At 46.3% G+C, this 15,457-nt stretch overlaps 1 protein-coding gene across 7 annotated transcripts in view; it reads left to right on the forward strand.

The window, feature by feature from the left end:
- CTNNA2 (catenin alpha 2) overlaps nucleotides 1–15,457 on the forward strand; it is a 3,078,224-nt gene that overhangs the window by 292,023 nt on the left and 2,770,744 nt on the right. For 6 of the 7 annotated variants that reach the window (XM_068274961.1, XM_068274945.1, XM_068274955.1 and 3 more), the window contains one exon: nucleotides 6,805–6,910. In XM_068274961.1, coding sequence (XP_068131062.1) covers nucleotides 6,809–6,910 — 102 coding nt within the window. In that variant the 5' untranslated portion in view covers nucleotides 6,805–6,808. Of the gene's footprint in view, nucleotides 1–6,804; nucleotides 6,911–15,457 lie in introns of those variants that run through there. The other variant, XM_068274999.1, reaches the window with a different exon arrangement.

Consider the following 15,457-nt stretch of genomic DNA (forward strand, 5'->3'; position numbering starts at 1 on the left):
ATAGACTCAGAAAGTCAAAATCAGCATAAATTAGACTTTAATCAAAACAGCTTTAAACAGACTACGCGTTTCGCAAGCTTTAATCCACTTCTTTAGGAGCAACTTAACTACGGTAAGCTCAAAGCCAGAAATAGCTAGCGTCTCCATCTGTTTATTTATTAACCCTCCTGGTGGTCAATTTAAACCACCAGGGGGCAGTGCAGCACTATTTTTTTTTTTAAATCATGTAGCTAGCCTAGCTGTGCAGCGGCATCCCCCCACCCTCTTCAATCGCCTCCAGCGATCAGGCCTGTCCGGAAATCCCGTTCTGAATGGGAATTCCATTAGGGCTTCCCCCGGCACTATGGCGATGGGCGGGGTGACGTCGTGACATCAAAGGGAGTCCTGATCCACCCCTCAGCGCTGCCTGGCACTTATTGGCCAGGCAGTGCATGGGGTCTGGGGGGGGGTGGCGCGGCAGGTAGCGGCGAATCGGCGTGGTGCGGCGGCGATCGGGCAGTACACACAGCTAGCAAAGTTATAGCTGCATGTACCAAAAAAAAAATTATAGATAGAGGAGGCATTACAGCATATATATGTTGCTTCACAGGAACAATATACCTTTTAAAGGAATACCAAGGGGGGGGGGGGGGGGAGTGCAGGGGCGTAGCAATAGAGGTCGCAGAGGTCGCATTGGCGACCGGGCCCGCCGTCTGAAGCCTTGAGGGGGGGCCCGGCCGCCGGGCCCCCCTCCCTGTTTGCATAATGTATGGTACTAGATTGTGTGGGTGCTGCCGGGCCGCCAGCATCCATTCCTTACTAATTGCGGCAGAGCAGAGTGCAGAAGATTCTCTCCCTCGGCTGGCTCCGCCTCCCTCCTCCCCAGCGTCAGCAGCAGAGACAGTCACAGCAGTGACAACAGCACAGTCATTAGCGGCGGCCGGCGGAGCGTCTGGCGAGATGACTCATGTCACTGTCTGTGACTAATGACGTCACTCGCTCTCTCCCCCCTGGTGCTGGCTGGCCTCTAATCTACTGCGGTGAGTGAGACGACTGTCTGAGACATCACTCTCCGCAGCCTGTACAGCCCCCTGCCCCCCTCCCTCAGCCCTCACTCACTGATCTCTGGCTGGCAGCGGCAGGCCTAGCTCCTCCCATCTTCCTAGAGAGCTGTGACTGTCGAGAGACTCGAGAGAGCTGCCAGTCTGTCACAGTCAGTGTGCAGTCAGGGGGGCAGCTACCTAATCTATCCTGGGGGGCAGCTACCTACCTAATGTATCCTGGGGGGGCAGCTACCTACCTAATCTATCCTGGGGGGCAGCTACCTACCTAATCTATCCTGGGGGGGGGGGGCAGCTACCTACCTAATCTATCCTGGGGGGGCAGCTACCTACCTAATCTATCCTGGGGGGGGGGCAGCTACCTACCTAATCTTTCCTGGGGGGCAGCTACCTACCTAATCTTTCCTGGGGGGGGGGCAGCTACCTACCTAATCTATCCTGGGGGGGCAGCTACCTACTCTACCCTATCCTGGGGGGCAGCTACCTACCTAATCTATCCTGGGGGGGGGCAGCTACCTAATCTATCCTAGGGGGCAGCTACCTAATCTATCCTGGGGGGCAGCTACCTAATCTATCCTGGGGGGCAGCTACCTAATCTATCCTGGGGGGCTTCTACCTAATCTAACCTATACTGGCGGCAGCTACCTAATCTAACCTATACTGGGGGGCACCTACCTAATCTAACCTATACTGGGGGGCACCTACCTAATCTAACCTTATACTGGGGGGCACCTACCTAATCTATCCTATACTGGGGGGCACCTACCTATCTAACCTATACTGGGGGGCACCTACCTCATCTAACCTATACTGGGGGACAGCTACCTAATCTAACCTATACTGGGGGGCACCTACCTATCTAAACTATACTGGGGGCACTTACTTATCTAACCTGTATTGGGGGCACCTAGCTAGCCTATACAGGTGGCAACTATACTGGCTACCTATATTGGAGGCACCTACCTAACTAACCTATACTGGGGGCACCTGTCTAACTTATCTAACTTATACCGGCGGCGCCTGCCTATCTAACCTGTACTGGGGGCAACTATACTGGCTACCTATGCTGGAGGCACCTACCTGCCTAACCTATACCGGGGGCAACTATACTGACTTACCTATGCCTGGCTACCTATACTGGGGGGACCTATAGCTGGCTATAGGGATTCGGATATGTGTGTGTGTCGGGTGTTGCCGGGGGAGGGGGGGCTGTTGTTGCTGGGGGGGGCTATTGTTGCCGGGGGGGGGGGCCCACATCCAGATTCTGCATCGGGGCCCAGAGGTTTGTAGCTACGCCACTGGGGAAGTGTTGCTGTCCACTTTATCACCCTCCCATGCCCAAAATGCATTTGGCGCATGCGCTGTTTAAGTATTTGTGAGCTGCGCAAGTGAAGAAAGGTCCTGGTAGCAGCAGTGGGATCGAAGAGGTGTGCAGACAAGCATGCACATGTGCAATAGCCTCGGACACTGAGTGCCGCTCAAAGGGGCTAGCGGGACCATGGAGTGGACCAGAACTAAAGCAAGGGGCCTGATAGACTGCGGAGAGCTGGAAGAAGCATCTGTTGTCTGGAAACTTGTAAAAATAAGGATTTTGCTTTGTGTCTACCAGAGGGGATCAAATGGATCTGCTACGGACTGACAAGTTTGAATGAATCCTGTAGAATAACATAGGATTCATTTACTGTCAGTTTTTGCATTTTGCAACAACCCAGAAAAATTGACAAAAAATGTTCCAGTGTTACAGATGTAGGTTTGTGGGTATCAGGTAGCAACAGTGAAAACTGCTGAAAAACTTAATCATGGCCATAAGAGAATGGTGTCAGAACATACAGTGCATTGCACTTTGCTGTACATGTATTGTGTCACCTCAAACCAGTCAGGGTGCCCATGCTGATCTTTGTCCACCACTCAAAGTGCCTCCAAAGGGTCTTTGAGCATTAGAACATTGTGGCCAGGGGCATAAAAATAGCCCCTGTGACCCCTGCCATCCTGGGGGAGGTCCGAGAGCTATAGGGGTCCAGTCCAAACATTACCTTCATCCACCAGAGCTCCAAGTCCTAACTCCTGTCTTTACAGTAGTCACTGTACAGTCTATTTCCCTTCAGCTACCATCTCTGCTTGTCATGTGAGGAGGGGGCTTAGGCAGAGGTTTGGTCCAGCTGGCTGAGTTTAGTTGGGGGCCCCGCTGGGATACCAGTACACCCCTGTCTGTGACATATTCTGAAAAAGGAAGTCTGATGCATGGAGGCCCGATTTGGCAGGTTAGGTCTGGTTAATTTTTGGCCATGACAATCATTTTGGGCTATCTCAGCTGAGTGTGTACAGCTTGCCTACCAATTCCTTTCGCTAAGCAATGAAGACAAACAAGGACATTGTGACCTTTTGTCTGCTGAGCCACGGGATGCTCATCGTCATTGTCCTTCCTCCCATTTCCATAAAAGAACTGTTCTGTACAGTTCTCGTGTACAGAACTCTCACCCTAATGGTACATACACACGGGCTACGGTCGTTGCTGTTGCTAGCACACAGGAGACGTGTGCGCAACAGCTCGGTGAGAGCTCTGCCTAAGTGACAGCTGTCTACACATCTCTGCCCAACAGGCAGAGATGCGGCAGAAGCTGTCGCCGAAGGTTCGGAGCCCCTGCTGGAAGCTCCGTTCTCAGTGTGTGGGTAGCTGCTGCTAGTCCGCATACACACGCAATACGCGTGTTGGACTAGCAACAGTTGCAGAGACAGAAGTTGCCAGCGATTTAACTTTTTAACGCACGGCAACTGCTGTCTCCAGCGACAGTTCGGGGTGCGTGCCTCATACACACGAGGCAACTGTCACCCAGACATGCGCGTGCCACGTGTTTGTGGCGACAGTTGTGCCTCGTGTGTATGAGCCTTAAAAAACAGTTTTGAGTCCGCCTGCTTGCTCCGCCACCAGCTCCACACCACTCACTGATGGTATAGGCAAGACTGCTGCATCGAAAGTAGGCATCACCTGTTGCCTAGATTAATGATTGCTAAGGGCAACAGTGACTGAACGAGTGTACGAGACTCTGTAGGACCTGTTGCTGACATGTTGGTGCTAAGCACCACAAGACACCCCCCTAAAGGCGCACAGGAAATCATCGGCAGTACAATATTCATATAGTAAAATATTGCTAATAATTACCAATATGTTACTATGACCTAACCCCTCCCTACTCTCACAGAGAATCCCCTCCCCCCTCGTGGTCCCTAGTCTTAACCCCCCCATGTGGTCAACTGACCTTAACTACCCCCCTAATAGGGGCGTAACTACAGAGGAGCAGACTCTGCAAACGCTGTGGGTCCCAGAGCTGTGAGAGGGACCCCGACTACTAACCCTCCCTTTCTCCAATAAAGCGGCCCATCCTTCAGATCAGGTGTTTTGTGGCTACACTTGTTATGGGTGTGAAGGTTATGATGTCCACACTTGTTTTATGGCCCTTGTGAGATGGGCCCCCAGGCTGTGAGGGTCACCAAGGGGAGGTAAAACAAGGGGTGTGAACATTTGGGGGCACATAGATTATAGTTACGCCCCTGCCTATTATGTCCTACCGGAGTTTTGTAGAAATGGGCACCGGCTATTTGTAGCCACAGTTTGCATAGTGGGCGGCCCCAGCGCACACCAATTTAGCGGGCGTCCTTTTCAATAGTATGAGTCTTGCCCCTTTTTTCACTTGTTCTGCTTGTGGCCACCATGCCTCGGAGAGTAAGAGCTATTTTTATGGTAGAAGGGGAGCCAACATCATTCTCGGGCAGGTGGTTTCAATGTTTCGGCTGATCAGTGTATGTTTTCAGTATTTTTTAATAGTTTGCCAGCTCAGCGGGTGAGTAAGATACAGAGAATCCAGCCTCTTGTAAACTGTCAGTTTGTGTTTTCCGTAATGCTCTCGCACTGAGGAGCTCCCATCAGGTGGTGTCAGTTTGTCTGTGTTATAAAGTAACACGCTGACCTCACTCAGACAGCTAAATTCTTCACATCAAATCTTCAGAGACTTTCCTAACTCTCTCTAGGTCAGAACAATCAGTCACCTCGTTTCTACCGTTTAAAATACTGCAGCTTCGCGGTAACAGCGAGCAGAACGCCCGCTCATCAGACAGTGGCGGACTGTCACAGTCAGACAGCAGCATGTCCGGAAATCTGCAGCAATGGACTCATTTCTGTATCAAACACCAACTGTACTTAAATCTGGCCAACTGTCTTGATACTGAGTCAGCAAGTGCTTTATTTCCCCACCTTGTCTGTGCAGGGCGGAAAGTTTGTTGTTCAGCAATTAAAATGTTATGCTTAATAAACAAAAAACAAAATCCAGAATTCCAATTAAAAGGCCTGCATGTCTTTCACAATTCACTAGTGCATTAAATGTCGCAATGTCTTATGAATGGTTTTGTGCTACTTGCTGTCTTATGCAGATTTTTGTTGTTAGGTTGGAAATATCATCATCATTTCATTTTTAAATGCTGTTGCAAATATTACTCCATCCCAATGTACAAGGTCTTCTTTTTGTTGAGAAAAAAACTCAGCATTTTTGGTTCTGCTGTAAGTTTAGCTTTGCATATACAGAGCATGAGATCGTAGCCAGGGACGGGTTTCGGGAAAGGCCACATAGGCCTGGGCCTTGGGTGGTTGCAGTCCGTGAGGCACCTGGACATGAAATAGGGGTTGCCACGTATGTCGCAGAACACATGAAAAGGAAAACTGATGCTCAGGGGAGCTTTTCATTGAAGAAAGGGGCTGCTGCGCAAGAAACTGTACCCACAACTTGGCCTGGGGGTAAAAAAAAGTATAAATCTGACCTTGATCGCAGCAAGCATTATTTCATCTTCAGTGCTTAGTTTTTATCTAGTGTTTATTTATAGCTTTAGCCCTGCCAACATGAGAGTTGGGTGCTCGGTGAAAACTTTGTTTATATTACTAATATTTGAAATAGACTAACATTACCCCCAATGTCACCCTGACCCTCTACTCCTAAAGCCTAACACTAACCCCTTATTCTAATGACTAACACAAACCACCCCTCCTAGTGCCCAACACCAACCGTCACCTTCCCACTAACCTTCCTTTCGTAATACCTAACTCTAATCACAGCACCCAAACAACAGTTATTTGTAGCTTCTTCATGTTTCACCTCTGTTACGCTTTGTCAGGAAGCGCAACAGACAGTATACACTGATAACAGATTATTTACAACACATCCCATAACATAGGATCAACAAGTCGACTTACAGAACCGCAACCCAAGTCAGAACTGTGGCTATGGGTATGCTCAGACTCAACAAATCACTGTTTTGCAACAGGTGATTCCACTGCATGGCAAACACTAATATCTGTGGGGTTACAGATGATAACATTAAATTGTAGCTGAAAGTGGCTCATGGCTGGCAGACAAGAGACTGAATTGAATGACAAGCATGCAGTTCTCCGATTCATCTGAAAAATGCCTGATGGAAACAGCAGATAGTAGTGCTTGAGTTTGCAGCCAGTCAGTGGATTAGTGTAGGTGTTGAAAATTAACAGCAATGCCTCCTACTCTGTGCAGCTACTCTTACAGTAAGGTAGGAAATTCTGGCTAGTCTCATTGCAACTCTACTCCAAAGGTTGCTAAAGAGACCAATTTTAGCTCACTCTCAGTTTTGGAAACTATAAGTTTAATGTTTACATGATTAATAACACTTCTTAAGACATAGGTGGACTTATGCAGTATATACAGAATATGTTTACTAAATATTAAAATAATTTGGTTTTTTTTAGAAAAATGACATCAGCAACATCACCAATTATTCTGAAATGGGACCCTAAAAGCCTGGAGATCAGAACACTCACGGTGGAGGGGCTTCTGGAACCCCTGGTGACCCAGGTAAGACTCTACGATGAGACAATGTTGGAACTAATATAGCAGGATTGATTTATTAAGACAGGGGCAACAAAAACTAAAGGGAAAGTGATGCACTTGCTCAAAGCAAACAATATTGTTTCTGAAGTTAGACAAAACAAGAATGGTGATAGAACACCAATGAAAACACCCCCATTAGTGGAAAGGGAGGTCCTGGAGGTCATGATGTGCCTTCCAGAGAAGGAACAAAAACAGAGGGACCTCAGGATCACTATATAAAGTAGTAAGTGAAATTGACGTGGGTAAGTATGGTATAAGAATATACTCAGTCCAGGCGACAAACATGTTAACGCACTTGTGGATAGTTTTAGTCCCTTTCCACTTGAAGCATAGATGATCCTAGGATCTTGACGGTTACCCTCCCACCCAAAAAAATAAATAAATTACTAAATAGATGCTACTTGATTAGTTCCTAATTTTGCACTGTCCCTTTAAGGGGGAAGGACATAAAGGAATAGGAGGAGGAGCACCAATTGTAATAAAATACTCTAAAAACTTTTAAACATAAAGGTTGGCTTACCTTAAGAAAGTTGAAAATAACAATTTTTATTGGAAGTTGAAAATAACAATTTTTATTGGAAACACTACAATACTCTATTGGAGCGCTCAATGCTATTTTACTCGCTGCAGAAAGACCCGAGGAAGTGAGATTCACCTTGTGAAATGCATTGTCTGCTGTGTTTCCAATTAAAAAAAAATATATTTTCAGTCCTTGCTGTTAGTTGACTGTCTTAAGGTTGGACAACCTTTACAGTTGAAAGTGTTTTTAGAGTATTTTATTAAAATTGGGGTGGCTTCTCCCATTTCTTTACCTCCATTAGTGGCCCATTTTGTTGTACTATCTTGATAAATCATCCCCAGTGACCCTATAGTTCCTCTTGAGCCAGAACTCTAGTTGTCCATTGAATGTAATGTTTTATGTTTTTATATCTGCTGCTGTTGGAGTATATTGGTCTGATATCCTGCTCTATATTGTTGAGAATTTGGTGTTGTCCTTGTTCCTTTGAACTAGTAGATGGCATTTGCTGTGCTTTAGGTAACTCATGAAGGGTTCCTGAGACTTGAAACACGCACACAACTTAGAGGAGACCCTAGAAGAGACAACAGAGGAATAAACTGGCCTTAGTTAGGCTTGGGTCTGCAGCTCGGTAATGGAGAGTTTTAGTGTGCCTGTTGGTTGCCAGTGGTGGCTGTTGTCTAATGGACAGACTCATCATGAGTGTGTTAATGTGGAAGGCAGATTATACAGTATTGTTGCTGAGAATGACTAACAGATGTTTTTTGTTTAAAATAATTATCATTTAAATGGAAATGACAAAGTTTGTGTTACATTTTGTTTTCATTGAACGTTTACTGAAGGTTTTTTTTTTTTTGTTTTTTTTGGTATATTTCATTAAAGGTTTACTTGGGTTTTATTGTATTAAAACTGAATCCCAAAAATATATTTATTAAAAGTTTGGTCAAACTGGGGTACAGCTCCAGAGAACTGCACCCTCTATATACCCAGATTCTGGTCATGTTGATTAGTGTAAATTCTAAATATTACATTTGCATCTGAACTTTTAAAATTGAAAAATGTTTGCACAGCAATGTTTCCTGTGACATCACACCATCCATGCAGACTTAAGACCTCACTAGCCTTTTATTTCCTGCTACCAGAGCTCAGGTCTTAAAATTGGTCGCAACAACTTCCTGAGAACCACAAGTCCCACCTTCTATCCTATGAAACAATTATTCTCTTCTTCACTACTTTGTTTGGCTATTCTGTTTATGTTTACTTATTTTTCATTAGCTTGTTTGCTTCCACTTAATGCACTTCATCGCATTGACCATTGAAGTCAATGAAACATGTTACACTTCTTGCAATGCGATGCATCTAAAGTGCTCTAGATGACACAAAACCAGCAGTGCATTATCAGTTATCATGCACCCTGCGCAGCACCAGAAGCAATGGAAGTCAATGGTTACGTGCAAAAATAGAATTCTTGGCTCGTGTGTGGTGCGCATGCGCAGATGCAGATTTTTTTCAGATAACGTGCTTCCTGTCCAGCAGTATAAATGTGACTAAAGGGTGTAACTTATTGAGGGCAGGTTGCTTCCAATATCCCAGTCAACACAGTCTGCTGCATATACTAAATTGTGTATAATGGCACAGCAGCCATTTTGCCGCATGCAAGTCATTGTAAAAGGACCCTTAAGTAAGCCTGAGACAGAGCAAACAAGTTCTGCTTACCTGAGGCTTCTTCTAGCCTCCGTAGCCTTAGAGGTCCCATGGTTTCCTCCCAGACCACTCTGTTTGTTCTTCTGTGCCCCTCTAAAAAGTTGTCAGCAGCGTGCGACTGCGCATGTGTGGCCCGAGCCACGCACCTCCTGGGTGGGCAGTCGTGGAGGTGCGCAGGCTGGGGTGAATGTACATGTGCAGTAACCCATGTCTGGTCCAGTCAGAAGGGCACAGGGACACAACCGAGGGACCTGCAAGGCTATGGGGGGCTGGAAGAATCCCCGTCTGAGGTCTACAGAAATGATACAGAAGAAAAATGTTAAACTGTATAATTTCAATCAACCCTTTATACTCCCATGAATAGTCTGTATAAATACAGCGATATAAGAGATAGTATAGGACAATAGGAGAGAGTCCCCTACCCTTACAGGGGAGGACATAAGCAGGCAGAAGGTGATTACTGAAGAGACAGACACCATGATTTGGTTCAGGCAGGGCCGGTTCTAGCTACTATGGGGCGCTGGGGCAAAAGCAACTCGGGGGGAGGGGGGGGGGCCTCCCTAATGCACCCTGCCAACCAAATCACCCCCAGGGCCCCTGAGTCAGCTGCCAGGACTGTTCCAATTCAATCCACTCTTCCCCCCCTTCACACAATATCATAAGGAGTCCATCAATCATACGTCCTCTAAAAATAATTTTTGGGGTTCCCATTATTCACATTCTCCTTTTCCTATACAGATTAAACAAACAGCATCCCCACTCTCATGGGTCACCATAACTGGAGGGGCACCTTGGGGGTGAGCACATGGATTATAGCGCAGGAGATTTGGACGCAGCCGGCGCCACCCTAGGCCATAATAGGAATTACAGCTGTAGCGGCCCACAGTGAGAAACTTTGGCGCCCCCGGAAGACGGAGCTCAAATTACTTTTAAAACACTGTAATTCGGCCGCGAGCAATAGCTGGAAGCTGAATTACATCATTCCCCACCATTCACATGGACCTGGAGGGGGAATAGTAATTAACACCGCCGGGACTTGTGCAGCAGCAGGATAAGCTGTGTATCGTCTGTATCCTGCGTCAAAGTCTCCCGGTGGCTGTTTCTCTTGTATGCCCTTCGGGGGGGGGGGGGCTCTATGACCCTCTGGCAATTGCTTCCTTTGCCTCTATGGAAGCGCCAATCCTGGATGCAGGAAGTATTGTTCTGTAAACTATTTATGTGTAATTCCCATTTTAAAATATGCTTCTGTAACAAAAATATGCCTGAACCCGATGCCAGCCTGGAGTTTTGCGTTTTGTAGGATGTGTTTTGGCTTAAGTAGCCTGGTTGTTAGATCCCCGTGAAACTTTAGCTGCAGAGATAAATTTCATTGAGGTTCACATGAATGGTGACCACTCTCATCTGCTGCACAAGAAATGCTTTCTGTCTGTGTTAGCAGCTTTTACTGTAACATCTGCTTCCCATCTTTCACAGCTCATATTTTGCCAATATGATAAATGTGAGGGAACCTCTCCGTGCCAAAACCGCTACCCGGAGCTAGGAAGCAGCGCACCGAGAAAGTAGCAGACTCAATTAGAGTCACACGCTAGTTGTTTGCCCACCTGTAGGCATAAAGGGCAGAAGTTCTGCAAAGCACACCCCTGATCTCGGCAATTACAGTTCTATTCCCGCAGAGAATGGCTCGGGAGTTCATCTGCCTGATTGACAGAAGCAGCTATCGATCTAGACTAGATTGGCTGGAAAGGATAATATGCAAAGATCGATGTTAATATGTGTATTTATATATACTCTGAGTAGTATTCGCAGCACAGCGCATCATTCCATTAGCTGGTTATCTGGGATATGTCGCGGGTGGTGCAGTTTAACGTAATAATCTTTATTGACGGGGTAACCTGATTTAGGTAAGCAGATATTGGAGAAAGGTTGATTTCAGGCAACTGAAAACCCAATTATCTTTAACGACTGTAATTAACCACTTCCTTTCTGAAGTCTAAGCATACGGGGTTACAAGGGAAGGTTGCTTAACCACTTGAGGACCGCAGTGTTAAACCTCCCTAGAGACCAGGCCATTTTCCTCTAAATGGGCCACTGCAGCTTTGAGACTGCCTTAGATCGCAGTGCTGTACAGCAATAAAAGACATCGGTTTCGCCGTCTAACAGTCTCCGAGTAGCGATCGCCGCTGGGAAGCTGAAGGCAGGGCGGAGCTCCGTCATCAGAGTGGGGATGCATGCGCATCGGCGAGTGCGAATTCCCGCAAACCACACCCCAAGGACCTTACGCCGATCGCCGTTAGGCTCCCTGCACACTGAATGTGATTCCGATTTTGAATCGTTACTGCATGCTGTGTTTTTGTATCCATTTTTCCATTGGTTGCATTCAGGGAAAATCGGAATTGAAAATCGGAAACGGAATCGCAAAACAAATTTGCAGTGTGCAGGGAGCCTTAGGCGGTCCTATGGCTTCCGCCACATTCATGCCCATCTGCGTGACGCGGTCGGCAAGTGGTTAAACTGACCCTAAGAGGCGCTTTAAAATGAAAATCTGCACTTACCTAGGACAACCTCCACCCTAAATGTCAGGTTCACGTGTTTAAAATGATGCTGTATATTAACTCATAATAGTTCACACATATTCCACAGCAGGGGCTGTCATGGAGGTCAGTTTCAAGGGAATGAAGGCACAGAGAGAGGGAGGACCTATAAGGCTCTACGCCAGGGGTGTCAAACTGAAATATAAAGTGGGCTGAAATTGAACACTGGGACCAAGTCGTGGGCCAACCTCAATGTCGAGTGGCCATCTCCCTCCCTTATAATGTTCCTTGGTGTCTAGTGGCCCTCCTCCCTCACCTATACAGTTCCCTGGTATTAAGTGGTCCTCCCTGCCCTATACAGTTCCTTGGTGTCTAGTCGTCCTCCCTCCCCTATACAGTTCCCTGGTCTCAATAAAATACACACACTGGAGGGCGCTGCCCAAAATTATATAAAATTAGCCAATTCTCCTAAAAAAGAAACTTCCTCCTGCTGCAACTAGTGTTGAGCCGAAATTTTCGAAATTTCGCGTTACTATAATTACGCATGCGAAATTTGCTATTACGATGCGAAATTATGGTAGCGTAATTGCCATTAAAATCGTAATTGAAAATATCGTAAGCGTAATTTTCAACGCGTAATTTTGCGTTGCGTTCATAACGTAATTTCGCGTTAAACCATAACGTAATTTCGCATTTCTTCGTAATTTCGCGAATTTCGTAATTACTTGTTAGCAGGGTTGCTCGCGAATTTTCGCCAAAGGCATTTTCGTCTGTATGGCGAATTTTGATGTGAAATATCACTACATGGCGAATTTTATATGCGAAATAGCATTCCGTAACGCGAAAACGACGTGAAAATTAACGCTTACAGTAATATGAACTATCGCAAAATTACGTTATGTAACTACGCTTACAAACAGTTGCATGCAAGGCAAACGTAATTTCACGATACCCACTGTAATGCGAAAATTACGCTTACGCAGAATTTCGCGAAATCTTTCTTCATTACGATTATGTACTTACGGCCATAATCGTAATTACACTAATTACGCGAAATTTCGCGAAATCGTAATTAAGTCATTACGCTCATCTCTAGCTGCAACCATCCAAAGTGTGGTTACCCCCCTACCACACCTCCAATAGGAATAAGATATACAATACAGTAGAAGGTGCGCTGGACTTAAATTAATACAAAAATATAATTTTAAAATTTAAAACCGTATTTATTGCAGTTAATATACCAATTAGTAAATGCTATATCTCATACATATGTGTATACTCATCCACACATACATTCACACAAGGAGCATGCTGGTTCCCCTTTAAAAAATTTATTAATTAGTGTGTATCCATCAGATCCACAAAGGTGGTTGTAAACAATTTTTGCTAAAAAAAACCCCTATTGGAATAGGATAAAAGATCACATAAGCTATATAGCTCTACGTCTAATGATTGATTCCTCAGTACTAAGAACAAACAAATGGTTGCATGCACCACGGACATCTTAGCAAGTCCCACCACAGATGATAACATGTACAGCGAACTTCTTAGCAAAACTTCTTAGCAAGTCTTACCACTTCTGGCGATACCGGACAGTTTCTAACCCAGGGCACTTGCTCCAAGCCTGGGTAATCTCTTCTTGTACACAGTTCCCTGGTGTCTAGTTGCCCTCCTCCCTCCCCTATACAGTTCCCTGGTGTCTAGTGGTCCTCCTTGCCCTATACAGTTCCCTGGTGTCTAGTGGTCCTCCTTGCCCTATACAGTTCCCTGGTGTCTAGTGGTCCTCCCTGCCCTATACAGTTCCCTGGTGTTAAGTGGTCCTCCCTCCCATATACAATTCCCTGTTGTCTAATGGCCTCCTCCCTCCCCTATACAGTTTCCTGTTGTCTAATGGCCTCCTCCCTCCCCTATACAGTTTCCTGGAGTCTAGTGACCACCCTTCCTTCCCTATACAGTTCCCTGGGATGTTCCCCCTACCTCCCCCCTATGGCTTACCAGGTTAATTAGGGCTTTACCTTCATTATAGCTTCCCTGGTGGTCTAGATTGGGCCAAACATAATGCAAAGTGGGGAAACCATATGGGGCCAAATTTGATTGCTCTAAGGGCCAGATTTGGCCCGCGTGCCAGAGTTTGAGATGTATGCTCTACGCGATCCAGAGCCTTTCCTTATTTTTTTTTTGCTACTTCAGTATTGTTTTATATCAGCAGTCAGCCTCCTTGCTGAATCCATCACACAGGCAGCACAAGAAAGGGATATCTAGAAGGGTTGTCTCTCTCTCACCCACTGACTAATGATTTGCTGTTTGAAAAATGTATTTCCATCACATCCAAAAAATCTTGGAGGAATCAGGAGGTGACCAATGCTACAGCATTTTTCATGATAAACAAAGACAAACGATTGTGCCAACTTGAAAGTCGCCGTTGTCTGTATGTCAGCACTGCGATGTGGAGACTGTCTGTGAGTAATTTATCCTATTTAATTGCTGCTGGCTTTTTTAAGCTTTTGAAAGGAGATATTAATTTGCTTGTTCATTGTTTTTGCTATGCTAAAGTGACAATTGTTTAAAAGCAATACATTTTTTTTTTTTTTTTGGTATCATATTTTAAAATAGCAGACAAACTTTAAAGCTCTATTTTAACACTCTAGGATTTTTCTTTCTTAGTGTGGCTGAATAGAGAACTATGCTATTTTTCTCATATTTGATGCATCTATTCCGGACAAATTTAGTGAATCACATGACCCAGAGATTTAACCACTTGAGGACCCACCCTTTACCCCCCCTTAAGGACCAGCGCTGTTTGTTTGGATCTGTGCTGGGTGGGCTCTGCAGCCCCCAGCACAGATCCGCGGCCACACAGAGCGATCAGATCGCCCCCCTTTTTTCCCCCCTATGGGGATGATGTGCAGGGGGGGTCTGATCGCTCCTACTTGCAGGCATTTTGCGGGGGGGGCACCTCAAAGCCCCCCTCCGCGGCGACATTCTCCCCCCTCCCTCTCCTACCTTCTCCCCCGGGAGATCTGGGCTGCACAGGACGCTATCCGTCCTGTGCAGCCAGTGACAGGACGTCCCCTGTCACATGGCGGCGATCCCCGGCCGCTGATTGGCCGGGGATCGCCGATCTGCCTTACGGCGCTGCTGCGCAGCAGCGCCGTACAAATGTAAACAAAGCGGATTATTTCCGCTTGTGTTTACATTTAGCTTGCGAGCCGCCATCGGCGGCCCGCAGGCTATTCACGGAGCCCCCCGCCGTGATTTGACAGGAAGCAGCCGCTCGCACGAGCGGCTGCTTCCTGATTAATCAGCCTGCAGCTGGCGACGCAGTACTGCGTCGCTGGTCCTGCAGCTGCCACTTTGCCGACGCACGGTATAAGCGTGCGGTCGGCAAGTGGTTAAAAAACAAAAAACAAAACAACAACAAAAAACAGTCACATGTCCCAAAGACGTGTGCCCAACATATAGAGCTGCCAGCAGAGTAGGGTTTCTTACTCAGCACAGAGTGATCATGTGACCCCACTTACCCCCTCCCTCTATTTCCTCCTGGGGATGATAAGAAGGAGGTGGTCACAGTAATAGATTGGATGGTCCATCAGCTTCTTTCTAACTAACTTGTGTGGGTGATGATGGAATAGGGGGAGGAGTTTGGACAACACATAAACTGCTGTTCAAGCAATTATAATGACTTCTATGGCATAGTATGTAGCCTTACCAACCGTTTTATTTACAGTTAACCACGTACATTTTTCAGCATCAGAAAAA

This window comes from Hyperolius riggenbachi, chromosome 1, assembly GCF_040937935.1.
Source record: "Hyperolius riggenbachi isolate aHypRig1 chromosome 1, aHypRig1.pri, whole genome shotgun sequence".
Lineage (NCBI taxonomy): Eukaryota > Metazoa > Chordata > Amphibia > Anura > Hyperoliidae > Hyperolius > Hyperolius riggenbachi.